This window comes from Camelus dromedarius, chromosome 3 (genome assembly GCF_036321535.1).
Source record: "Camelus dromedarius isolate mCamDro1 chromosome 3, mCamDro1.pat, whole genome shotgun sequence".
In the NCBI taxonomy this organism is placed as follows: domain Eukaryota; kingdom Metazoa; phylum Chordata; class Mammalia; order Artiodactyla; family Camelidae; genus Camelus; species Camelus dromedarius.
The window spans coordinates 96,164,014-96,190,986 of NC_087438.1; the positions used below are offsets into that span (position 1 = coordinate 96,164,014).

Consider the following 26,973-nt stretch of genomic DNA (forward strand, 5'->3'; position numbering starts at 1 on the left):
AAAACAAGAATCTACCTTTAGGAGCTAATATTCTACCCAGATTAAAGGATATACTCTACATAAAACACCTAGCAGGTACCTAATAAATGTTCAACAAATGTTAGTTGTTGTTATTATTATTAAAAATGTACTATGTATCCACATTTAAAAAGTATATCAGCAAATAAATCTGACAAAGAGAGGGTGCCAAGCAAGATTTTAAGGCATAAAACAGCTCACACAGCAGTGTTTCACAAGGATAGCTACTATCACCATGGCAACATTTTTCTGAGTTCCTTGAGAGCACTTGCTTGATACTGTGGAAGGTTCAGGCATGGTCTATGAAAGTACCTTGTAAAGAGCATCATGTAGAGGGTGGAGAAAATCCTTTCTAGTTCATGTCCAAAAAAGGTAACTTTCCCTATAGAATCATTTCATAAACTTAATGTATAAAATCTTAAATTAAGAAACATAAATTAAGGGATAATTACTTGCATTATAGTGGGAGTTAAAGATTTCTTTTCAGTAGCCAGCCTTCCTATCATACTCAAAATACGATGTTACTATTCAAAATTTCACATGATTAAGAAGCATGTGAAGAGATACTTAACATCTTCAGTCATTAGGGAAATGCAAATCAAAACCACAATGAGGTACTACCCAAATATACCCGTAGGCTGGCTATAAGTTTAAAAATGGAAAATAACAAGGGTTGTTGAAGATGTGGAGAAATTGGAACCCTCGTACATTGCTGGGGAAATGTAAGATAGTTCAGTCTGTGCAGAAAACAGTCTGCTGGTTCCTCAAAAAGCTAAACATAGAATTACCATATGATGTTGCAATTCCACTCCTTGATACATACCCAAAAGAACTGAAAACAGGGACTTTAAAAATTGGATGTATGTGCATGTTCATAGCAATACCATTCACAATAGCCAAAAGGTAGAAACAACTCAAAGTCCATCAAAAGACAGACAGACAAACAAATTATGGTATATACATACAATGGAATATTATTCAGCCATAAAAAGGAACATATTACAGATAAATGCTACAACATGAATAGATTTCCAAAATATTACACTAAGCAAAAGAAGCCAGATACAAAAGGTCACATATTATATGATTATATTTATATGAAATATCCAGAATAGATAAATTCATAGACATGGAATGCAGACTGGTGGTTGCCATGAGTAATGGGGAGGGAAGAGTAGGGAGATACTGATAAGAAGTTTGATTTGGAGTGATGGAAATGTTTTGGAATTAGATAGATGTGTGCTTGTACAACATTGTGAATGTCCTAAATGCCAGTGAATTGTTCCCTTTAAAATGGTTAGTTTTATAACAAATATTCTAAAAAAGAAAAGTTAGTTTTATGAGACAGGAAATTCATCTCAGTGAGGTTTGTTTTAAAATGTTATCCATGTGGACTATAAACATACAAAAATGTGAGGAAAAATTTACAAGTGATTACTTAGCCTAGTTTCTTCCTGTTAAAGGATAATTCTTTTAGGTAAAATTATGACTGGCATATAAAAATAAAACAAACACATCTTAACAGTTTTATTTAACTCATTAATTAAAGACATAACAAGAAGATATTAAAAACTGGTTCAAGAGGTAGCCAGAAACACTGAAATTAATTTGTTAATAGATGCAAAACTAGTTTCTTGCAGGGGAGGGGGGCAGGGTGATCAACTGCACCTCCACAAAATAAAATTTGTTTGCTTCTGCAAACAATTTGCATTACCCTGAGTTTTTTACAACTTTGTAAAGTTTAAAATAGTTCAAAGGCATTGAAAGGTACAGATTATTACAGAATCAGATAACTTGGAAGATATACTAGTCAATGCCTAGCACTCTGAAGGATACCAACTCATTTTGTTTTTCAAATTCACAATTTTTCCTGATGTTCTTCCAGCATTCAAGGTAATTCACTGACTTAGTAAATGGCTTCTCTTCTTTAGACTTGAGGTCCTTGTCTGTTTAAAAAAAGTTTTTAGGGAGGAGTTGGCTTCGATGACCTGAAGCTTGCCTTGATCTTTGACAGCCTGGTAAAAACCAGGGGCCAGATGCTGAGTCACAGATTCCTACAGTTAACAGAGCCCTTTAAGCCATCAGCACTCGTGATTACCTCACACAAATTACTTCTCTTCTGATGGGACATGTTATCCCTTGATGAGGGACACCATATTTCTAATGAATCATTCCAAAACAATTTGCCTTCTGCACTACTACTGGAAACAGGATTATACTGAATTCCCCCAACTTCTGTCATGACCAACAAGTATCATTTAATTTTTAAACAAGTGACTGAAACTAGACAGAGAAACAGTCTGGAGCTATGAAACAAAACAAAATAAAGTAGTTGGGCTACATGAGATGCTCAAAAAATACTGGCTGAGTTGAATGGCTTTTGAAACTTTTACACCATATGTATGGAGTTGTGACCAGCTGCACTTAGTTTACTGTACTGTAGTAATGCTGAACCACTTACTAAGCAATGACTTACTCAGGGAAACGAAGCATTACTATGGACTGCACTTAATGTACACTTAGCTTACTGTAAAATGTAGTATGACATTTCTGTTTCTTCCTCTTGATAGTTTTTCCAAAGCACTCTCAAGCTTCTTAGTTCTAGGCACACAGTAGGGTATCAATCAAAGCTTGTTGTCTAATCATATAATTTATTACACAAAGTGGAAGTCTATATGTGTCACAGAAATTTTCAGCTTACTCATGATAACAAGAAGTTTCTCTATTTCTTGGACCTAAATTCTTTTTACTATATTTTAAGTGTATTGATCAATCCAGCATAATCAAAAGCACATCAACCAACAGATGTAAAACAGAAGTCTTAAGCTTCAAAGAAAAATGGGCTGTTCCACATACCTCTCCACAAAGATCTACAACCCTAGGTCCTCCACCAAAGCCAATGCTGATATGAATGTTGCATTTCTTAAATCAGTAAAATTGTAATCCTGATCCAAACAACTGTGAGCTATCTTCTGTCTTCTGGACTGAGAGGAAGGGCAGCTTGAATTTCCCTGAAATGCCAATACCAAAATTCTTTGCATTCCAGCTAAAAATGCTTTGTTCACCATGAGACTTTGGCTTCTGCCCTGCCTTTTATCTCCTCATTTTCCTTTAGATTTGATGTATAGTTATTAGTGGTCAACTTGGGGTCACATATTTCTGGGTCTTCTGTCAGGAGGATGAGCACTCCCGCAAGCGTGGTTCACTGAAGGCTGCGGCTGCACTAAACAGAGTGGAATAGGGAGACCCTTCCCCATCCCTTCCAGTTGATACCCTAGCCTCTTTGCTCACAGCTGTCATTCCAGTTTATGCCCCTCCTTGCCAGAGAGCAGGGATCTACCTCAAACAAACCCAGCCCCGAGGGGCTCTTTCTGTGGGGACAACAGGAGAAGAAAAGCAGACAGACAACGTGGAGGCTGTGAGTACCTTTGAAACCAAGGCTGCTGGTTGGCTGGGTTTTCTCATATCATAGTGATTCTACAGATGAGGAAAATCAAATATTCCTAATTCCTGGGGCTCAGGACAGAGAATACAATCTCAACACTTAATTTATAGGAAGTCAGTATGGTGACTTTCCACCTCTACTCACAGAACCAAAAACATTCACTTATTCACTTATTCACTCACACACTCACCAATAAACACTTACCTAATGCCTATTATTAAAGCACTAAGAAAAATGCAGGAGGGGATTCAAAGAGATACTGGAGCTCAGTATATCTAGGCTCCAAACATCTGAAGCTGCTAAAGTCCCTGCACTTTCCAGCTCTCCTCTGGGTCAGATGTACCTTCTAAGTGCCAAGTTGGGGACATGGGAGAACAGAAAAAGAGCAGTCCTTTCATTCCCTTCAACATTACTTGGCCCTTGACTCTGCACTGGGGAATCCAGGAAGAATTAGAAGTAAGATTTGCAAAAGCGTTGCTGGTGACTTTAAGACTAAAAATGACAACTAGCAAGGAAAGATGAAGAGAGGTTGTTCTGAAATAGCCAGAAAGAAAGGCAGAAGGTTGTGTGGAGAGAAAAAAAGAGTAACGAAAGGAGAACAGTGAATAGCTGGACTCTACCAGAAATGGCAGTGGGATTTTTGGCTCACCTTTTGGAGCTCAGCTCAGAAGGTCTAGAGCCAATACCTACCTGTAAAGGATCCCTGGAGGCAGTTGGATTAAAACATCTATTATGTACATTATGCTAAATGCAGGGAAATGGGTGGACACACAATAAGCATAAATGAATACCTACTTCACCTATCCTTCCAGTCCACAAATTCAGTCAAAAACCTAAGGAAACCCAAGGAATTTGTTTTTGTGTGCCAGGTCTGCGGTTGATTTTTTCTCTCACTTCGCCATATTTTCCAAGTTTTCTAAAATGAAATGCATTTTTAATAGAAACACTTAAATAAATTATTTTATAAAAATAGAAAAAACTTCCAGACTTGGGGAGAAGGCCCTCGGTCAGACTGCGCGTTGCTGAGAGAACCAAGAAATTTCAAGAGCTCCCAGGGTCTTAACACCAGTCATTGCCAACGTCTGATTCTTTTGGTCTTTCTGAGTCTAGTAGTTAACAAGGGGATAAGAACATCTGCTTTCCTTAGATATTTGTTCTGAAGGTCATAAGATAAATGAGTGAAAGCGTTTTGTTGAATATCAAGCACTTAATCAGCTTGAGACAGTATTATTCCAGCTAAAGGCAACATTCTATAAAACTAAAAGAAGGTAGGGATAAATATAAAGAAGGTAGTGATTTACATGGATCCCCCCCCCCATTTGAGTTCAAATAAGATTCACAGAGTAATTCTGATCACCAGAGGCACTCTGCTCAGGATATCTGAAGCAACAACAGAAACAGAAATTCAACATCAAGAATCTATACTCCATGTCAGGTGACTTGGAACATGGTGAAATCTTCAGGGTCTAGAACTGAGTTCCCAAGAGGTCTTCCCACCTTTCCAACTCTGGTGGACTCTGATCCCTTGGAGAAAACACTGAAATCCAAGTGATGTGGACAAGACCTAGCAAAGATACATCTGAAACTAGAAGAGATCGAGTGATTTCCCCTGAGATTGGCCTTGAGTGTTTTGAGTTCTCACCTTGATGTATTTAGCTCTCTCCTAGAGCAGCTGCAGGGACTAATTAATTGAGTCTGACAAGAATCAACAATAAGTATATCAGTACAAGGCTATGGACTTTTACTGATACTAGTTCATGGCCAAATATTGTCTCATTCTGGCTCCTATCTGCAGTGTGCATTAGAATAGATGATGTCAACACCAGGCGAGAAGACAAGTTATCTCAATACTCAACTCCTGGCAGGAGAATTTGTGCCCTGATTTATTTTTAGTGCTTTTCTACCTTAGTAAACCAGTCAGCTGAAGAAAAGCCAGCAACCGGACTATTCTCTGAGCTCACCACCTTTACTTATCCCTTCGTAATTAGCAAGACATTTAGTCACCCAGGGGAGAATGTACTAGGAGTCTGGGGTCCCATCATTTGCACACTTTCAGAGGCCACACAGGGTAAGTGGAAATGTGGGTCTCACTATTTCATTGGTAGCAACCTTTTACTCAAGGGAGAAAAACAAAGAAAGAGAGGTTGCTTACAAAAACAGGTATGTATAGCTTATTGTTTTTATCAGCAGGGTGGAGGATGGGGTGAAAAGCAAGAATTGTGCTTTACCTCTTATGAAATGTTAGACCTTAAACTAGAGCACACATTCTGCTTATCTTAAGCTTCAAATTGGACTGTTGATAGAAGTTCACAATGAATAGGGAGTACCTGTTCACCAAGATGCAGAAAGTGAAAGGTCAAAAGATTAATCAGTACTTTCCAAATTTTTGCATTTGGATTCAACCCCAAATAGTTAATTTTATTTCAATCCCATACAGCTTGTGAGGACAGATTTATCCAACACCAGCTGTTCTCATATTTAAAAGCTGTACCAGAAAGATAAAATTAGAATCAAGTGAGGATCATATTCCTCAGCAAGAATTCTGCTCTATGTCCCACTGATGCCCTGAGCCACAAGTGACAAACCAAATACCAGTATTATTATTGTTTTTCTTGGACATTTATTAAGCAGCCACAGTGTGGTACAAACTGTGCACGCTGCCAAAAAAAAAAAAAAAAAAAAAAAGGCATGAGCCCTAAACTCATGGAATGGTACCCATGAGTATAAATTTATTCCCAAGGTTATTTCTCACCAAAGCAGGAGGAAGGTATGTACTGTTCTGACAGAGCAGGGAGTGAAGTCAACTATCATACACACACACACCCTTTCCAATTCAGGAATTTTCCAAACTTGTATGAGGCTCATATTAGACTGAAGTCTGGGTAAGATACAACTGTTCAAACCAAAAAACCAAATGTCATCATCTCAATATCAGATATCTGTTGTGACAATGTATTGTGTAAAAAATTAGTAATAAAAATAATCTCAAGATTCTAAAAGATTGTTAAATATTCACTATGAATGGAGTCTTAACTATAAAAGTATAGCTGTAAAAATACATCATTAATGTTCTGTGTGCAGTTTGGAAGATTTCTCAACAGGCATTTTACAAGAGGAGAAAGCAAAAGTGACCAATAAACACACAAAAGATTCACAACCTCATTTATATGACTAAAGAAATGCAAGTCTACAAAACAATGAGATATCATATTATAAGGATTATAAGGAAGTGATTCTCCAATAACTATTGAGAAAGTACCATTTTAGAAAAGGACAATTTGGCCATAACTATTAAACTTTAAAATGCATATGCTTTTTTCCCTTATAATTCCTCTGTTATAGATAGAAAAGCATGTAAAGGTATATGTATAAAGATGCTCACTAAAATATTGTTTTTTTAAACCCATATATTCTTCAACAGAGAACTGATTAACTTAACTATTATAACTCGTAAAAAAAATCTATGTAGGAATTTAAAAGAACAAATTAGATTTTTATGTGATATTATCAAATGATGACCCAGATATACTAAGTGGAAAGGCAACGTATAGAATATTATACATAGTATAACTGCATTTATAAAAAAAAAAACTGTATACATAGCTATATGTGCATGTAATTATATATCTGAAAGGATATTTTTAAATTGTTAATAGTAGAAATTAGAGACTGGAAAGGGTCAACTTATATTTTTCACTTTATACCTTCTGTAATCTGGATTTTTAGAATTTTTGCCCTAAGCATCTACTTTTACTTTCTTAAATCTTTTGCCACTCATAGATTTGCTTCAGTTTTTTGGAAAGTTCAGTTGAAAGGAACATCCCAAGTCTCTAAAAATACTTTACGAATCAAAAGAATTAAATTATACTCAGAGTAGTTTTAGTTAAACTCTGTTTTACTGTATTCTAATTCTCTGAAAATTGGTAATTCCTATAGCTTGGTAGAACTGGCCAGAATTCCATTCGCTTACTAGGACAGACAACAAAGAGAGAGCTGTTTTCATATATCCCTTTTATTTTGAAAATGGATTTGACCCTCTAGTATATATTTCTTCATACCTTGGTGCCATTTCAATGATTAGGAAAGATTCAATGTCATACAATCTAATGTCAGGAGAATATTAAAGTATGACAATACTCTGAGCACATTAAATCCCCCCAAGACATTCACAAAAGGACCTCTGACCTCAAGTTCAAGAATCCAAGGGGTAAGACTGAGTAAATGGCAGGCAAGCACGTTCTGCTGTGGCAAAGCACTCCATAAATTATTACTAAATGTAACAGAAGTTTAGATAGTAGAACATTAGTATATTTTGTTGTGGCTGCTGCCTAACCTTATCTCACCAAGACTTAGGCTGGACATAGGATAACAAATTATGTATTTTGACATACTGCAGAGAAAACCCCTCCACAGATGTAGGCTGAGGTGGTGATTTTAATTTCCTCCTTACGTTTGGCAGACCCTACAGATAGGATGAATTCTCCTTGACAATACTTTGAGTATGTAAGTGTGTGTGAATGTAGTTTTTTTAATGGATATCAGGTTCATAACACATACAGTAATTCGTATTTTAAATTATGAATTAGCATGCGTAATACTCTTCTATTTTATTTTATTTACTGGTCATTCTCTCATTTTTTTTAGGAGAGATAAAAACATATATTTTTAATTTAATTTAATTTAATTTAATTTTTATTTTATTGAGTTATGGTCAGTTTACAATGTTGTGTCAACTTCCAGTGTACAACATACATATATTCATTGTCGTGTACTTTTTCACTGTGAGCTACCACAAGGTCTTATATACATTTCCCTGTGCTATACAGTATAATCTTGTTTATCTATTCTATATATACCTGTCAGTATCTACAAATTTCAAACTCCCAGTCTGTCCCTTCCCACCCCCCTCCCCCTGGCAACCACAAGTTTGTGTTCTATGTCTATGAATCTGTTTCCGTTTTGTATTTATGTTCATTTGTCTTTTTCTTTCCTTTCTTTTTTTTTTTTTTTTTAGATTCCACATATGAGAGATCTCACATGGTATTTTTATTTCTCTTTCTGACTTACTTCACTTAGAATGACATTCTCCAGGGACATCCATGTTGCTGCAAATGGCATTATGTTGTCATTTTTATGGCTGAATAGTATTCCATTGTATAAATATACCACATCTTCTTTATCCAGTCATCTGTTGATGGACATTTAGGCTGTTTCCATGTCTTGGCTATTGTAAATAGTGCTGCTATGAATACCAGGGTGCAGGTGTCTTTTTGAAGTAGGGTTCCTTCTGGATGTATGTCCAGGAGTGGGATTATTGGGTCATATGGTAAGTCTATTCCTAGTCTTTTGAGGAATCTCCATACTATTTTCCAGAGTGGCTGCACCAAACTGCATTCCCACTAGCAGTGCAGGAGGGTTCCCTTTTCTCCACAGCCTCTCCGGTATTTGTCATTTGTGGACTTTTGAATGATGGCCATTCTGACTGATGTGAGGTGATACCTCATTATAGTTTTGATTTGCATTTCTCTGATAATTAGTGATATTGAGCATATATCATGTGCCTATTGATCATTTGTATTTATTCCTTGGAGAATTGCTTGTTTAGGTCTTCTGCCCATTTTTGGATTGGGTTGTTTTGTTTTCTTATTAAGTCATGTGAGCTGCTTATATATTCTGGAGATCAAGCCTTTGTCGGTTTCATCATTTGCAAAAATTTTCTCCCATTCCATAGGCTGTTGTTTTGTTTTGTTTTGCTTATGGTTTCCTTTGCTGTGCAAAAGCCATTTATTTTTAATAATGCAGCAAATCCTATCAATCCTTTACTCAACTCAAGAATGAGAACAATACCAATAACCTATACTATCTATGTGTTCCTCACCTGTCTTCCCCCTGAACTCCTGGAGTTGTAACCACTATCATATATTTTGTATTTATTATATCCTTGCTTTGTAAATAGTCTTATATTGTATCTTAAGTTAAAATAGGAGAATTAAGCAGAATGAATTCCGTCATTCATACATTAATAATACAATACATTCAATGAAAGAAAAACCGTGCATTAGACACTTTGGGAGATATACAGATATATGAGATAGCAAAGCGTTGTACCTGGCACTTAATACATCTTTGTTGAATTGGATTAAGCTAAAAAATTTCCCAAGTACATATTTCATTATTGCATCCTTAAACAAACAAGGGATTGGCAGGGATCTCTTGGAATTTGGGCAGACTATAAAGACTTAGAATCCGAACAACTCCCCAGCCCCCAGTCCAGGGCTAGTCTGTAAAGCAGGAAGCTTCCTTGATGCCAGTCTCCTCCTATCTCTTTTCTGCAACTTTTCTCATCTGGCATTAAGGGCCAGGAGATGAATCTCTGCTACTTAATACTTAATATTAAACTTCTACCTCATCTGTCCTATACATGGTGACAGATAAATCTCCCTTAATTACAAGTCCTCTCATGTCACTCTATACTCAGTACAGATCTGCAGTGATTTCTTAACCCATTATATCATCTAAATCCTTACCCTGGCATTCACCACTCTTTGAGATCTGATCCTAACCAATCTTTCCAATCTTCTGTCTCCTGTCAAACTAACTTATTTTTATTTCCTGTGCATGCCTCACATTTTAACCAACGTTAAGACACTTTGCCATGCTATCTATCAAACCGTAGTCTGTGGACCAACAGCATTTGTCTTATCTGGGGGCTTGTGAGAAATGTAGGATCTCAGACCTCAATCCAGACCTACCAAATCAGAATCTGCATTTAATCAGATTTTCAGGTGATGCATATGCACATTAAATTTTGAGAATGTAAAACCGTAAGTGCTTTTCTGTGGTGTTTAAGGGGCTGTTATCATCATTATTTATTTCCCTACAGAACATGTAAACAACTAGAAAGCAAAGGGTTTTCCAAATTATGTGCCTAAGATATGCTGTCTAGCCCTCAGAAACAAAGGCATACAATGAGGAGATACTCACTAAATATCGATGGATTACTAATTTGGTTTCAGTTCTGCATTTAAAAGATAACTAGAATCACCATCCTTCATTCTGTCATCTGACAAACCAGACCCAAAAGAGACAACATACCCACACAAACACACAGATATATGCACATCGGGTCTTTTATGGATAGGGTTTTTAACAAGAAAGGAAATTGCAAAAGAAAGGGGTGATAAAGTCTGACATAAATAGCAATGCTGTTTTGGGATGAACTAGACAGTCAGTATAAGTCCCCTTTAACCTGATGGGCTCCAAGATCATCTGTGGCTCTAACTGTAAAAGATTCTATGCTTGAGGGGGACATCATTTTTGCACTGTCCCAAACATGACTGGAGGGACCAGGGACAGTCCTGAGATTAAGTCTGAAGCTGCAAAGCCTGACTTTCTCTCTCAGTTCTCTCTAAACCCCAGCGTCTCTATAACCTCCTTGAAAATCTCCTGCTCTACACATGTGCCTACTATCATGACCCTTTCATCTCCTGGCACTTTCAACTGCCCTTTGCCTCCACAAGTTTGTCACTGTCACACTTTTCTCCCCTACTCTGTACTCAGCATCTCAGACTTTCACACAGTTGAGCATTGCCAAGGTGACAACGAGTTAAATTAAACTGTGCTAAAAGAAGAAAGTTAGAGAAGAATGAGGTCCTGCTAACCCACCCTAATCACCATTGTCTCCTCCCCTTGTGTATTCTTCGGTAATTTTCCTGAGAAAACTGAAACGGGTTATCACTACATCATATTCTGTAGTGACAGGGCTGGATCTAGTGAGAACGTTCCATTTGGGACTCTTAATATTTTTATTTACCAAACACACTTTCAGTTCTGCCTCTGCCAAAGTCTCTGGTTATGGGTCTTTGAAGCTTTGACCCAAAGCTATTTCACAACCCCAAATGGAATCAATACAGTTACCACACAACTCTCACACTTTGAAACAGCTTTTTACACATTGTCCAATTCTATTTATCTGAACACCACATATAATTTCTTATATATCTAAGAAGTAAACAGAGACCACTGTCAAAGTTAAATTTCTGACCCGGTGTCCTGTATATGAGAAGATTATTAATGGATATTTCTGTTCACAACCTTATAAGGTCCCTCCTAAACCCAAAGGTTAGGCTTTTCCTTAGAACCTAGTCCCCTTTCCTCCTATTTCCCAAGAAGTACACAAGCCAAGGAAGTATACTTCCTGTGGTAGAAGTTCAAAGCTCTCTGTCCTAGAGATGGACTGTGATTTTATTCCTGGCCTCACTGCTTACTAGCTATGTGGCTTTGGGCAATTGTGTAACCTCTCTAAGCTTATGTTTCCTGATTTGTAAAATGAGAATACTAATATCTCTATATCTTGTGTATTGTGGAGAGTGAATGAGATAATGCATGTAAAGTCATCAGTACAGTGCTGGTGATTAACCTCCTTTTAAGTTGTTAAAAACCAAGTACAGAGAGGATTGGTGTACATAATCTTTTTTTTTAATTTGCAAAGCCTGTTTAATGCTACAAATTTTCCTCTCTAGGACTCTTCTAGTTACACATAGCTCCAACACATGCTGCTGTGCGTGTGGTGCGTAACCTGACTCCCAGCTAATGACAGTATGTGGTCGGTCTTAGCTGTCCTTGTGCATACAGCATTCCTTTTGGCAACAATTCTGCATGTGTGTGTAGGGCAGCCAGAAATGGAACATACTCTTTCAAAAATCGAGCATGACCTTATAACATAAAAACTTAGGTACTTAAGCCAGTGGCATCAAAAAGGACAAACATCCTCTTTCTATTTTAGGTTAAATATCAAAGGAAATAAAAGTTTTAGGGTTAAATATCAGTCTCCTCTGAATTTAGCAGGATATGAAAGACATTGTAAGAAATCTAATCTCCCCCACCTCCAAGATGACTTGCCAACTGGCCTGTCTGCTTCAGAATGCCACCACCAGAGAGGGTTTCATTTGGGTTCAGGTAATGGCTCTTTCTGTTTAATGACAAATGGAGGAGTGGAATGTCTTCGTGGAGAAATTTCTGTCTTTGTCTAAACCAGTCTATCAGAGGATTGATATAAAACAAGTCAGTATAGATGTGTCCTTGAGGGTGTAATAATTTTGGAGGTCTAAGTCTAAAGGAATAAAACACTATAAAGTGTGTGCAAGAAGAGGTTCTGGGCAGCGAGGGACAGACAAAATGGGTGAGAAAAGCCTGCAAAATACAAACATCGTCAATTTGCCAAAAGTTGGATTGAAAATTGTTGATTGCTTCCAAGACAGTAAGACTCTTAACTCTAGGCAGCTTTTCTCCTGACATGTCGCATCAGTACAGTCACTGCGGGTGCTGAATGAAGAATGAGACCAGAAGTGTTGCAGATTTTTCTCCTGGAGTTCAGGTCTCTGCCACCACTGCTCCTTTGACCCAGGGCTGGTTCAGTTTCAATATTTTATCCTCAATAAGGGGAAAAAGACCTTAAACCCAATCTTTAGCTAAATTTGAAAGTTCTCTAACAAAACAAAATAAAAAGTGGCCTGCCACATAACTCAAACCAAATATCTATTTATCTTAGTATTTGAGCCCTGAGCTCTGAATTTTTTATAGAGACTTCTACAAATTGGATCTTTTAATACTGGTTTCTGTATTGTCATAACTGAGGGTCCAAGAAGTCATAACAAAATAAAGTGGAGAAAGTTTTTCTTTAAAAGAGAGAGATAATTCTTGGAACACTTGCTCTTAGAACCCAAAGCCTCCATGGGATAAATCCAACTACCCTGAGGTCACCATGCTGTGAAAAGCCCAAGCCATATGGAAAGGCCCTGGAGGATGAGACATCATGTGGAAAGAGAGGCCAGGTAGCATCAGGGTGCCAGATACATGAGTGAAGAAACCATCTTGGAAAAATGCACTCTCTAGGCCCAGCTGCCCCAGTTGAAAACACATGGAGCTAGCCAGCTAATGCTTCTCAAATTCCTGACCTAAAACATCAAGCCACAGGAGAAAGACCATATGCCCTAAAAGAGTTCCTCAGTGAGCAAGAGTTTCAAGACATGTCTCAGTTGTTCCTAAGCCCACTAGGATCTCAGCATCATGGGGAGGAAGTAGTAACATTCCTAACTCATGATCAGGCATCATATTTTCTGATGGAGAAGCAGTCTGAGAAAGGCCAGGAACAATGTGGACCTTAACAACAGGATAGATACCCAAATAGAAATCTAAATAAATATATCCAAATAGATACATCCATATCTATTGGATCCATAGGTATTCAAATAGAAATCTGTAAGCTAGTTAGAGTATTGTATCAAAACACCATTTAGTTATTGGAGAAACCATGAGAACCAGGACAGTGAGTATTTTACTCTAACATGGAGAGACGTGATTGATAATCTCCTTGGCACAGATCTCCTTGGCACTGTATAAAATCAAGAAATTAAACAAAACACTGGGAAGAGGCAAAACGTTGAATGTAATCAAGTAAAATTTCTAGCCACCTAGAAAACAACAGCTTACTCTTCACATTAGTTTAATCGTGTTGAAAATTAAAACAGGTGATTTCTTTTTCTAAAAAGCAGCAGAGAAAAAGAACAAAAGACAAAGAAATGGCCAAACATGAAGGCAGTATGGTAAACGGATAAAGAGATTTGGAAAAATTAAAACCCACTGTTGCTGGAAAATGGTCTAGGAAAACTGGGGAAGAAATGGTAAGGCGCATTTTTAGAATTTCCTGCTTACGAAAACATCATTAAGAATTATTCAAAACCATCATCAAAATACTCAGTCAATGTCAACTACAATCTTCTCTAAAATAGCTTAAATATCTTCACAAGTCAAATTCATTTTTGCAGGGACTGACACCAGTAGACCACAAAGTGTAGAAGTTCAAAAAGTGATGGAAATCATCATACACATACACAACTCACAACTCCTTTTCTATCTTAACTCATGTACCCCCTTCCTCAACTATTTTTTCTCCCTCCTCTTTCTCAGTCAGGAATAATATAAAATGAAAAACAAATGTCTTCCACAATACCTGTGACTTAGTGGATACTTCAAATTAATTATCTTTCTGTGAATAAAGTTTACTTAGTACGGTATTTGTTATCAAATAGGATATGAATATTTAAAATACACACTAAGTCATAAAAATAGGCAAACAAAAACTTGGAACAGCACAATAAACTTCTCCATCAAATTAAATAAGTAACATTTAAAAAGAATGCACCAAGTTTAGCTTACTGTGTGAATTTTCACTAAGTATCCTCACTAAGGTGACGTTTTGAAACATTTGAAACATTGTGTGTTCCTACCCTGCCTTACCTCATTTCTCCTTCCTCAATTTTTGCCTAACGTAGCTACTATCAAATTCTTCAGTTGTTTACTTTTAAGCAGGTCTAATGTTCTACTTCTTAGACCACTGAACCTACATTATACCCATGAAGCTAGTATAACTGTGCAGACCTCCTCGTTCAGGCAATGTTATAAGGGCCTCATCATTGTTCATGATCTCTATGTATCCTGTCATCTTTCCAGGATAAGACTGCCAAGATCTTAGACTCTTCATTTGGTGGTGTCTAATTCTGTTCTCTTTACAAAGAGCTAGGGTTACACTCAGCAAAGGTTACCATTTACGTGAGACATGAAGCCTGCTAGCATAACTCATTACCAAAGTAAAATCCCTAGCTATTTTTTACTTCAAGGACACCCCCAGTGCTACCTAAAATCAAGGAACACTTCAGGACAGGTCACATGCAGGGCTGACACATATTCTGAATCCACATTTTCATTTTGTTACTCTAGAGTGTGTTATTATTTCACAGCAGTCGAGCAAAAGGTTTTCTTCTTTCTGAAAACCTTCTTTTCTATCCCCTAGAGGAAAATACAGGAGAATCAAATACAAAGACTACGGTGGGTTTAGCAAGAGAACTCAATATTTAAGAGTGAGCTTTCTTTTAGAAATGATTCCTTTTCTGGAAGGAAGAGGGGTGGTTCTTTGGTTTGGTTTTATCACTTACCCAAATGAGTTCTGAAAGGTTTGTTTTCATAGACAAATAACATTTTAAACTGTTTAAGTAATTCCTAAAGCTCAGCTCATCTTTCAAACCTCTGCTTTCTGGAGTGGCAGTCTAAGCCACAGGCCTAAGTGCTGACTGCTTTTGCTTTTAGCTACAATGTTCATCTTTCTTTCTCTTATCCTGATGGAATTTCATCTACTCTGGTAATTAGGAAAATCAGAGATTTCAAAACATGATCAGACTCTGAAATTTTAAAAATATTTAAAAAGAATAAACAGATCTAGAAGAAACCTTAGGGACCATCTCACTCCTCATTTCTCATTAGACATGAGATAACTGAGACCCCCAAAGTCATATAACTAATTAATGACAGATCTAGAACCAAAATCTAGATTTCCTCAATCCTGAATTAGTGTTCTCTCTTCCACACTACCTGGCCTCTCTATATTTTTATCCATTTCTATATGATCTTCAGACACAAATTATTTAACTCATGCTTACAAGTGGCATATTCCACAGTTAGATTCAGGGCATTTCATGGTTCTGTTAGTTATCACTGTCTCCTTTCACTGGTTGGAAGATCATGGACAGAAGATGGGAAGTCCAGCCCTGCCTCTACCCTGTGTATTAAATTACAGCATGGGCTGTCTGGTGCCTTTTCCATGAAATTTGATTGTTTAATGCCTAGAATAGGAAACATCTGGAATGATGGGGGCCAGTATGATCTTCCCTTCGTAAGGACTGGATTTTCTTTTTTCATTTTAGCCTGGGGAAATAGGACAACTTCAAGGTGGGCAAAAATCTGAATCTCATCCACCACCGAACTATTCTGTTGATGTTTTCCAGCTTCTCCTTCAAGATATGCCAAGGGGCTTAGGGGAAATTCTAGCCTCTTGAACCAACTGATCTTATATTTATTTGTAAGGTATGTTTCTTTCAAGAAGTTCAAAATGCTTCATATATACTTTCACTTAATATTTCTCTTCCCATGAAGGGAAGCATTTCATTTTTTATCTTTCCGCCACAGTCAGAGTTTCCCTGCTTTTGTTTATAAGGTTTCTTTACAGGGTCTGACACTTAGAGGTTAGAATCTCTAGAAGCCACAAACATTCTCAACTGACGTCTCAAGCAATATTGCTAACAAAGCAGATTAATTCATTCAACAAATATTTATTGAGCATCTCCTAGGTGCCTGGCACTATTCTAGGCACTAGGGATACAAGAATAAACAAAACAGATACATCTCTCCCCCAAGGAACTAATATACAAAGCAAAAAGACTGATCTATTACCCAGTATATTCAAAACCATAAAAACACTCTATCCTGATAAAAGAAAAAAGTCACTACAATCTCAACTACTCAGACTAATGTCTCCAGTTTGACATGTATCTGGTAATACAGAGTCCATTTGCTAGAAGCCTATCTGGATTATACTAGAAAATAGGAGATCTGGATTCTAATCCTGACTCTTCTACCAACAGACTGCATGACCTTGAGCAAATATATAACCTCTCCGACCCTTAGAGTTTTGTTCTTTGAAGATGTCAGACAAGATTTCCCATGTCTTCTCTTGGTCTGCAATTCTGTGATTCATTAACTTTACCTAAGATGGCTGCTATGGTGTGAGGACTTACTTCCAAGGTCAGAAGAGGAGGAATCTTTCTATATCAACTGCTTTTATTTGTGGGATGAAGTTGAGGGAAATAGCACAAACCAACACAGGCACATCCTAAGGCAATTATTAAGAGCATTCCCTTATGTGATAATCAATAAAATCAATCAGCTCCACACCTACAGTGCTCGGCACCGCACTAGACACTTTGGGGAAGGGAGACATACGAAAAGACCCTGATCTTAAGGGGCTTCCAAATGAAAGTACACGATAGTAAATAATTAAAAACAAAAGTATATTACAGGGGTTGTAAGTTCACAAGAGAAGAAAAACCAAAGACAGCTAGATTAGAAACCTCTGTGGAAAGGTGAAACTTCACCTAGATCAACATATAACCATCACCATCACGATAATAATAGCAGCTAATATTTATTAAGTGCCTGATACGTGGCACAAATACGAGTTATGTGCTTTTGTGGGCTATCTCATTTAATCCTCAAAACAACCCTAGAAATAAACACTATTATTGTGCCTATTTTACAGATTGAGAAACTGAGGCTTAGAGAGAAACCTAATATACTTAATGAATGGTAAATCCAGGCAATCTGATCCCAGAGCATTCTACACCATTGAATGGTTATGGAATACTTTTCCCACATGTGACATAAAGGGAAAAGCACGGTATTGGCACACAGTTTACTGTTCCATAAATGTTACTTCCTTTTTCTATCCATCCCTCACCACTATTCACCCCCTAATTCCCATTTCTAACTCATACATATACATACTTCATCTTTTCCAATTTTAACATTCTTCAAAATTCAGTTGAAGGTCCACTGTAGGCAGGAAGATTTCCCAGACCAGTCAAGCTCCTGTTTCCTCTCAAGTCATAGCATTTAATTCCAACAGCCTGTGGGGTGATTACATGCTGTCCAGCAATGTCATGGCACTAGTTAATGTCTTATTAGTGTTTCTGATGTCTTACGGTATTACCAAGATGGCACCTATTTTATTACCATGCATCTTTTGAACTATTGAGTTTTTCATATAGTTGCATTGTGCCAGCTAACTCTAAACTTTGTGTTGCTTCTGGGGTCTTGGCATAGGAGATATCAAGAAGTACTTACCAATTCAAGAGTTTGAGTGTTTCTGAAGTTTTCCTTCATTAGAAAAATGATCCACGTCAAATAAATACAGCCAATACATCAAGGTTTGAGTCTGTAGATATATATTCTTTTTGTGCCCAATGTTGGATAAAAAGGTAATCTGTGCATGTTTGCAATCCTTTTAGCTCTCCTACACTCACAGAACTAAAGCTAACTTCTTCTGAACAACCAAAGAATAATTTTATCTGTTCTTTGTAAATAAAAAAAACAACCAACTAACCCTTTAAAAAAAAAGCAGTTCCATTGTAGTTACCAGTGGGGAGAGGGAAGAGGGAGGGGCAAGATGGAGGTGGAGGATTGAGAAGTGCAAATTATCAGGTATAAAATAGGCTACAAGGATGTATTGTACAACATGAGGAATATACCTAACATTTTATAATAACTATAAATGGAGTATAACCTTTAAAAATTGTGAATTACTATATTGTGTACGTGTAACATATAATATTGTACATTAACTACACTTCAATTTAAAGAGTATATTATAAAATAAATACATGAATTTTTTAAAAAGTTAAAACTCTAAACTTTAGGAAACAATGAACAGTATATATATACGTAAATTTTTTAGAGTGCAATATACTATATGTATGTATTTACATGCAATATATTGTATATGTATCGTCGAACTGTATCACTTTTACCTAATAAAACTGAAACTGAAAAAAAAAAAGGAAGTTCCAGTTTATGGATTTATTTTAATCTTACAAATTTATTAGAAAATACTATATACACAATATATAAAATTAAATATATTGTATTTATATATACATAAATAAAGTATGTAAATATAGCATATATACACAGTTTAAATAATAAAATTTACATTCTGTAGCCATTATGCATCTTAAGAAATGAAACATGAAACAGTATTAGTAAATCTTTAACATCACTGAAATCTTAGTCTAATGCAAATTAAACTTAAAATGGTTATAAAATTACAAGATGATAAAGGAGTTTTTAAAGACTGAAAAAAGACACCAAGTATTACAGGATTATATACTGAGTTAGATAAATCTAGTCTTATTGATGGTATCAAATACATAAAAGACTTTTTAAAGTGGGAATTATTTTATTTTCATTAAAGCCCTGTAGTATGAAGTGACCGCATAGCCTGGATTTTCTGGAATTAGTTACAATTTCATTCTATTTCCATAAACCTACTTCTATTCCTGGAAATTACGATATTTTGTTAATCAGGCTAGTCTGCATCTTCTAATCTACCTCTTCTGACTTGCAACAAAAATTCTTTGTGGAGTCATGTGATCTAAATGTTGCTTTAAGTAAATAAATTATTATAGGTATGGGGGGAGAGTATCAGGCTGCAAATTTAGGAGATCCTGACTCCAATCTCTGTTGAATTGTTGGCTATGAAGTGAATGTCAGACTTTCAAGTAGCTAATGCAGAGAGGAATACAACCAATATTAAGATCCACAGTACCTATAAGGAAAAACTAAACTAGTAGCACAGGAGAAGCCCAATTATTCCCAACCCTAAGAACTGAGACATTTTTTTACAAAGTTCTTACAGAGGTAATACGAACACTGACATCCCTCCTTATAGTAAACATAGTAATATGTTTCAATGGATTTCTTTTTTATCGAGTTACAGTTGATGTACAGTATTATATATTACAGGTGTACAATATAGTGATTCACAATTTTAAAGGTTATACTCCATTTATAGTTATTAGAAAATATTTTCTATATTCCCTGTGTTGTACAGTATATCCTTATAGCTTATTTTATACATAATAGTTTATATCTCATAATCCTCTACTCCTATACTGCCCCTCCCAGCTCCCCTCTCCACACTGGTAACCACTAATTTGTCCTCTATAGCCGTGAGTCTGCTTTTTTTTGGTTATATTCATTAGTTTGTTGTAGTTTTTAGATTCCACATATAAGTGAAATTATACAGTGTTTGTCTTTCTGTCTGACTTATTTCACTTAGCATAATGCCTTCCAGGTCCATCCATGTTGTTGCAAATGTGAAAATTTCCTTCTTTTTATGGCTGAGTAGTATTCCATTTTATATATTATTGAGATATATATCTCTCACATCTTCTTTACCCATTCATGTGTTGATAGACACATAGGTTGCTTCTATATGTTGTCAAATGTAAATAATGCTGTTATGAACACTGTGGTGCATGTATCTTTTCAAATTAGTGTTTTTGTTTCCACACCCAGGAGTGGAATTTCTGGGTCATATGATAATTCTATTTTTAATTTTTTTGAGAAACCTCCATACTGTTTTCCACAGTGGATGCATCTATTTACATTCCCACCAAAAGCATATTCAGGTTCCCCCCTCTCCACATCTTTGCCAACATTTGTTATTTATGTTCTTTTCGATGATAAAACCATTCTGACAGTCATGAGGTGATGTCTCATTGTGGTTTTGATTTGCATTTCCCTGATGATTAATGATATTGAACATCTTTTCATGTGCCTCTTGGCTATTTATATTTACTGTCTGGAAAATGTCTATTCAAATCTGCCCTTTTTTAAATCAAGTTGTTTGGTTTTTTTTGATGCTGAATTGTATCAGCTGTTTATATACTTTGGCAATTCACCCCTTATCAGTCAGATAATTTGCAAATACTTTCTCCCATTCAGTAAGTCATCTTTTTGTTCTGTTGATGGTTTCCTTTGCTATGCAAAAGCTTTTAAGTTTAACTAGGTTCAATGGATTTCTCATTGTAACAAATATGCTGAAGACTTCAGATCAAAACACAAATTCACAGACACTAATGTATGCCCTCTAAAATGATACTTCTGGAAAGTGACTCCGCACCTCTTCTGGGTGCAAGTGCTACAGCTCTGTAAAGGTAAACATCTGGAATTTTTACACTGAGAATATTAAAGCAGTTCCATCCTTACTCAAGAATTCAGGTGTTCTGGATTGACCTGCTATTTGTGATTAATTTGCTGGTTCTAGCGTGAATGCAATATACTTGAACTAAATTTCATTAAATTCCAGTGAGATTTAGATAGAATTTATTTTTCTTTCTTGTAGGTAGGTACACAAGGAAGTAAGAAAACGTTTTCTCTCTGGGATTATGCTTGCAATATGCAACAGAAATGTCAGAGTAAGTACAAAATGTGAATGTGCGTTTGTTGCATATGAACATAGGGAGAATTAAAAAAAAATACACCAGTCAATTTCCCAGACAAACTTTGAAGTGATTATTTGCTTTATAAGTTATTTCTTCTGCACAATTTAAGTGTTTAGTAATAGCCCACTGATTATGGGACTAAGACAAGGGAAATTTAAAGCAAAACTATTAGAAGCCACAATCCACTAATAACTGGCCCAAAACTAAAATTATTATGCAAATCAAAAGAAAAATAAGGATTAAAGGTAAAAATGTCATATATTCAAATGTATACAGTGAGGCATTTCTACCAAAGCCATCGCTAATCTCTCTTTAACTGGATTGTATTTGGTTTTGTTTTCCCCACAGGATAAAGAAAAAAACCACTAAAGTATCTCTGACCATCAGTTCCCCCATTAACGAAACCTCCAATATCAGATCAAGTTATTCTACCTTAGTTCAGCCGCTGTGTATTGACCCCCAGAGGGTAGGTACAGTTTTAAAGCCTTCTGAGGGGTTCTTGTAATGAAGACACAGGTCTAGAGAGGAAGGAAACAATGTTAACTTTCTTGAAAAGTAAACATGGGGAGACCCTCCAGCAGTATGACCTCAGAAAGAAGAAGAAAGAAATCCATAGGTCTCAGAAATAACTCCATGGTAGTTCTGTGGGTTGGCCATTTGTCTGTGTGACAGAGCATAAGGGACAGTTGGTTTCTAGGCGCTCAGTCTCATAATAGAATATTCCAACTATCCAAGGAATGAATTCTTTATTAATTAAAAAAAAGGGAAATGCTTTTTCAAAAACCTAAAGATACAAGAACAACTGTATGGAGGAGGGAACAAATCTAGCCAGTAAAATTTAGAAGTTATTTAAACCTTTAATACATAGTCTCTAAATAACTGCCAATATTCATTTCCCAAATGTAATCACCCAGATGGTGCAATTTGATCAGCTCAGCTGATGGAATGCTAGAGGAGAGAGGAAAAAGGGTGGCACTGGAACAGACATCCAAGCTGACATTTAAATTAGGAGCATCATGCTTTTCATAAAGGAAACTTAGGGTGTAGGTGGTAGCAGCTAAAACTGATCCAGTTAGTCCACAGCCACCATGCACCTAGGTTTCAGGGCCTTGACAATACGGATGATAGTGTCTCTTCTATTTCTTAAACCAGATGCAGAGTCCCTGCAGCAGCCTGTCAGGATCCACTTGCATTGTAGCCCCTGTATTTACCAAGGTAACCTATCCACACTGCATGATGGGGTTTAGATTTTATAGTTAAATTTTAGGCATTATCAAAGAGGTAGGAAGAAGGAAAGAGGACACTAAAAAGGACCTCAGAGATTATAATTATTTTATATATGAGAAAACCAAGTCCCAAGAAGGGTGAAATTATTGTTCAACTTCACAGAGCAACTCATGGTTTTTTCTATGCTCTTTAGACTTCTGCTCTGTGTCAATCCTCCAGCTCTGGAAGGCAGTGCTTAGACTATCCTTTCCAAGCAGACTATGCTCTGCCTGACCTCAAGATTCATCAGATTCTCTTAACTGGTATAAGATGCTCTTCTGAAGAAGTCAATGAGCAAAGCCATGTCTATTTCCTGCTTGGGTCACAGTCAGAGAGCAGGATTGAAAAGCCTTCTCTCTTACCCACTGGAAATAGCAGGATTCAATCAGCTGGTTAAAGCAAGCCAAGGCTGTTATCTTCTCTGGGCTCTCTGTCCTCCAGTTTCCAAACCTTGCAGAACCAAAACTATTGCTCATTGCTAGTCCAAGGTATGAAAAGCAGGGCAGGGTCTTAAACTATACCAGATACAGGATGGGAGGCACAGGAAACAATGTCATTAAGATTAAGACTATCAATTCTGGAAGCTCACTTTAAGCAGATGCTATGAAGCACATGCGTCTATTATTTCCATGTCTCCTCTTCTGCATTCCTTTCCCCATGATATGCAGCCCTGACTGGGCATCAGGCTCAAAGGCTGGGCTGGTGGTCATTAAGTCCTAACTAGGTCTCATCTGACAGGACCTCAGACCCTCTCTGGTCTGAGGACCAAGTTACAATCTGAAATTTAACTCTACATTCTAGAGGACCCTGGAGCTGGGAATAGGAGAGGAGGGAAAATAGGATTTAAGGGGTAAATTTACCACAAATGCCACCCATTCATGTATGCATTATGAGACTGCACTAGCTATTGTTAATAAATACTTTTTATATATCAATATAACTCTTCATTTTTAAAAGAAAGTCTCCAGATTACTTCTCTGACATGACCTTCAAACCCTCAAGTACACTGAACATTCTGCTAGCCCTATTGCACAAAGAACTTGAGTTCCACAAAGTATAGGAGTCTTCCAAGTTCCTATGACAGGTTTTAACCAGCTAATGTCAGAGCTGAGATTTTGGCCCAAGTCCTCTAAGTCATGATTCAGAATTCTTAAATTACAATACTTCCCATGCTACTTGACCAACAATAAAGATTAAATCTGTGACTATGAGGTATTCAATAAAATAATACAACAGAGTGAAGACTTTCCAACTAATCTGTTTTCTATTGTGAAAAATGGCTCCTGGGGAAATAACAACTTTCTCACTAAATAACTCCATGAAATTAAGATGAAAATAACTTATACCTAACTGTAAAGTTATATACTTATGTACACTATAAAGCACAAAAGATGCTCAGCAAGCTCCTTGTTTTAAAGTATAGTCGGTTGTCAGTACTTACTATGAAAATGCATGCACACTTACCTGCAACTGGCATCCCAAACCGCTGTATATGGTGAAACAGTTTCTTCCATTCTGTGAATTCTGCGTTTGTTCTTCAGCATCTTCAAGACATCTCTACAACCAGAGGACAGTTTGTCGTGTTTGAATGTCGAGTCCAGGCCACAGCCACAGTTCAAGTTCACTGGTACAGAGAGAAAGAGCAGATAGCAGACTCAGACGACTTCCGAATTCTGAGGAAAAGTACAGTGATAAGATTTTCAATTTACTTTTCACTCCGAGTAACCCCGAAATCTAATTCATGTTTTAATGTTTAATAGCTGATTTGTTACAGGTTCAGAAATTTCTACTGTGAAACAATTGTTATTTCAAATCTAAATGATTCCTCAACATAAACAACCAAAAAAGAAAAAAAGCTGTTTTGTTTTGATGAATCAGTAGTTTTAATAGCTGTAAAAATACCAGATTAGTTTCATAGATTAATCTTAATTATCTTCCTAATGAGTTCTTGGCATACAAACAAGAAAAAATGTGAGAATAAACATATTTTTTAAAGAGTAAAACAAATGAAACCGATGCATAACTTTCTAAATACTTTGTTGTATCAGCTTCCTACCAAATAATTAATTTGGAAAAGGGTAACAAGTATGATGACCTACCTCATGCTAAACACTGAGTTTAAATATAAACAATTTTTCATCCTCACATCAATATTTTGAGGTATGTGTTATCAATTCCATTTTATAAGCAAGCAAACTGAAATTAGAAATGCTTAACACCTTGCCAAAGGTCACAAAGCTAATAAACACTGCAGCCCAGGTTCAAGACCAAGATAGTTCTTACACCAAGCAAAGAAAATATATCCACTTAAATATTAATTCAAAACAACTGAACATTTGCACATCACATTTAGGAAGAAATATCTCTATTACACAATAGGATGTTAGTTTCAAAATTACATTACTTGCATTTTCTGAAACTAAAGGAATATAAATTTATTATAATAAATCTAGAAAAATATATTATAAAAAAGAATAAATATAAAATTACTAATATTCTCACCACCCAGAGAAGACTATTAACCTTTTGTGTATTTTTTTACAGGAATTCTATAGTATTTTTATAATGTAATATTCAATTTTAATTAGATTAAAAGAAAAGGATTTTCTCAGGAGAAAGAGACCTCCTTAGGATTAGTGTTTCAGCAACAGTTCTCACTCAGAGAAGAGATGTTATATAGTCTTACCTTCATGTTAGACATGAAGAACTAAGGCCCAGAGAAGTAATTTTTACAAAATCACAGAGCAATTTAATGGTAGAACAGAACTGAAACACAGTTTTTCTAGCACCCTGCCAAGTGTTCATTCTATTATGCACCTTTTCTGAGTTTCTACAGAATTTATCATCTGACTCAAAATTACTGTCAACATTGTATTTGCTTCAAGTTATTTCTCATATATACATGGTCGCTTCTCCCAACTAAATTGTCATTTAAATTCTCTCTCTATTCTCTTCTTTTATCTTTCAGAAGCTTGTTTATCACCCATTCCTGGTAAGCACAATTTTTCAGCATCTTGATAATAATAATTAAATCAAATTTAGCATTAGAAGACTTTGTCTGCTACATTACTTTTGCCTTCTGGAGGAGTTTTGAGGCTACCTTATGCCAACTCTTGAACTGACACAACAGAAGCAGCAAGATAATTGGAATTTATCACTGTATTTGTTCATTCATTCATTCATTCAACATGTATTTACTATAGACAGGGTACGGCCAGGTTCCATTCTTGGCATGGAGAAGCCTCTGCCCTCAGGGCATGCGTTCTTCCTCTAATTCCACTTGGTGTATTATTGGTGCCTTGTGAGCTATACACAGAGGCAGTAAGGAAGTGTCCTGACATCAAACATCCACACTGAATGTAGGTGTTCTGCCCATCACACAGTGGCCATCATTGTACTAACATTAGGTCTAATTACCATGGCAATGATAATTCTTAGGTCAGTTCAGAAAAATCTTTCTATGGTTCCTTTATGCTAACCCCTCAAGCTTACAGAAATATGCAAGTCGAGGAATAAAGTATAATCCCTGCTTTCAAGAAACTCATAGCCAAGTAGAGAAGACAGATGTGCCTAAGAAGCAGGTGATAGGCACCATGCTGGGATTATTTTAGGTTGTATTTTTAAGATTTATCTTTATGAGCCCACTCAATGACAAAAATCTAATCAGATGGATTTTTTTTTTTTTAAATCTCAGGAATACCCTATTTATTCCTAGCGCCTACTCTCCCTGACATCCTCCCACACTGTTTGTTTGTTAATATGGGGCATTCAATTACTCTGGTCAAGTTGAATCTCTTCCCTTTCCAGAGGAAGTCTGTACCTTGATTATCACAGAAGCATTTCCTGAAGACTCTGGGGAATTTAAGTGTATTGCAGAAAATGAGGCTGGGACTGCAGTCTCCACAGCAAGACTCTCTGTTTCCCCAGGTAATTATTCCTCAGGATCGCCCTGCTCAAATTCACCTCTGAGCCAAGAAGAATATTCTCTATTTCTATCTGACCTGGTGACTAATTATATTTTCCAGAAGGAAAGGAAGTGGAGAAATCAGAGAGTTCTCCAAAGTTACACAGGAGGAAATTTTCCCCAAAACTGGCCTCCTTTCCCTGGAGCAGTGACAGCTACACAAAGGACAAAACTCCAGACAATACCTCAATAAACCTTATGCCAACTCTTCCTGAAACAGCCAGTCACACTGAACATGAGATCGACGTTCCAAAGGAAGATTTTTGCACCATCAATGAAAATTCCTGTGAGCTACCACCACAATGGTAAGGGCAGACAGACCTAACATTCGCTCATTCAACAATTGCTCTTGGTTCTATAGATAGAACAGTGAACAGGACAAAGCT

General features: G+C 36.5%; 1 protein-coding gene and 1 long non-coding RNA gene across 5 annotated transcripts in view; one reads left to right on the forward strand and one right to left on the reverse strand.

The window, feature by feature from the left end:
• Positions 1-26,973, reverse strand: part of KLHL3 (kelch like family member 3) — a 238,308-nt gene that overhangs the window by 190,207 nt on the left and 21,128 nt on the right. For all 3 annotated transcript variants that reach the window (XM_031449089.2, XM_031449087.2, XM_031449088.2), the window contains exon 2: positions 24,088-24,247. In XM_031449089.2, the coding sequence (XP_031304949.1) occupies positions 24,088-24,167 (80 nt within the window). In that variant the 5' untranslated portion in view covers positions 24,168-24,247. The remainder of the gene's footprint in view (positions 1-24,087; positions 24,248-26,973) is intronic.
• Positions 21,286-24,224, forward strand: LOC135321008 (uncharacterized). 2 transcript variants are annotated; one of them, XR_010380367.1, is made up of 3 exons: positions 21,286-21,330; positions 22,510-22,572; positions 24,165-24,224. It is a non-coding gene; the product is annotated as an uncharacterized LOC135321008 (long non-coding RNA). The 2 variants fall into 2 exon arrangements; XR_010380366.1 differs by lacking the exon at positions 21,286-21,330 and adding an exon at positions 21,758-21,823.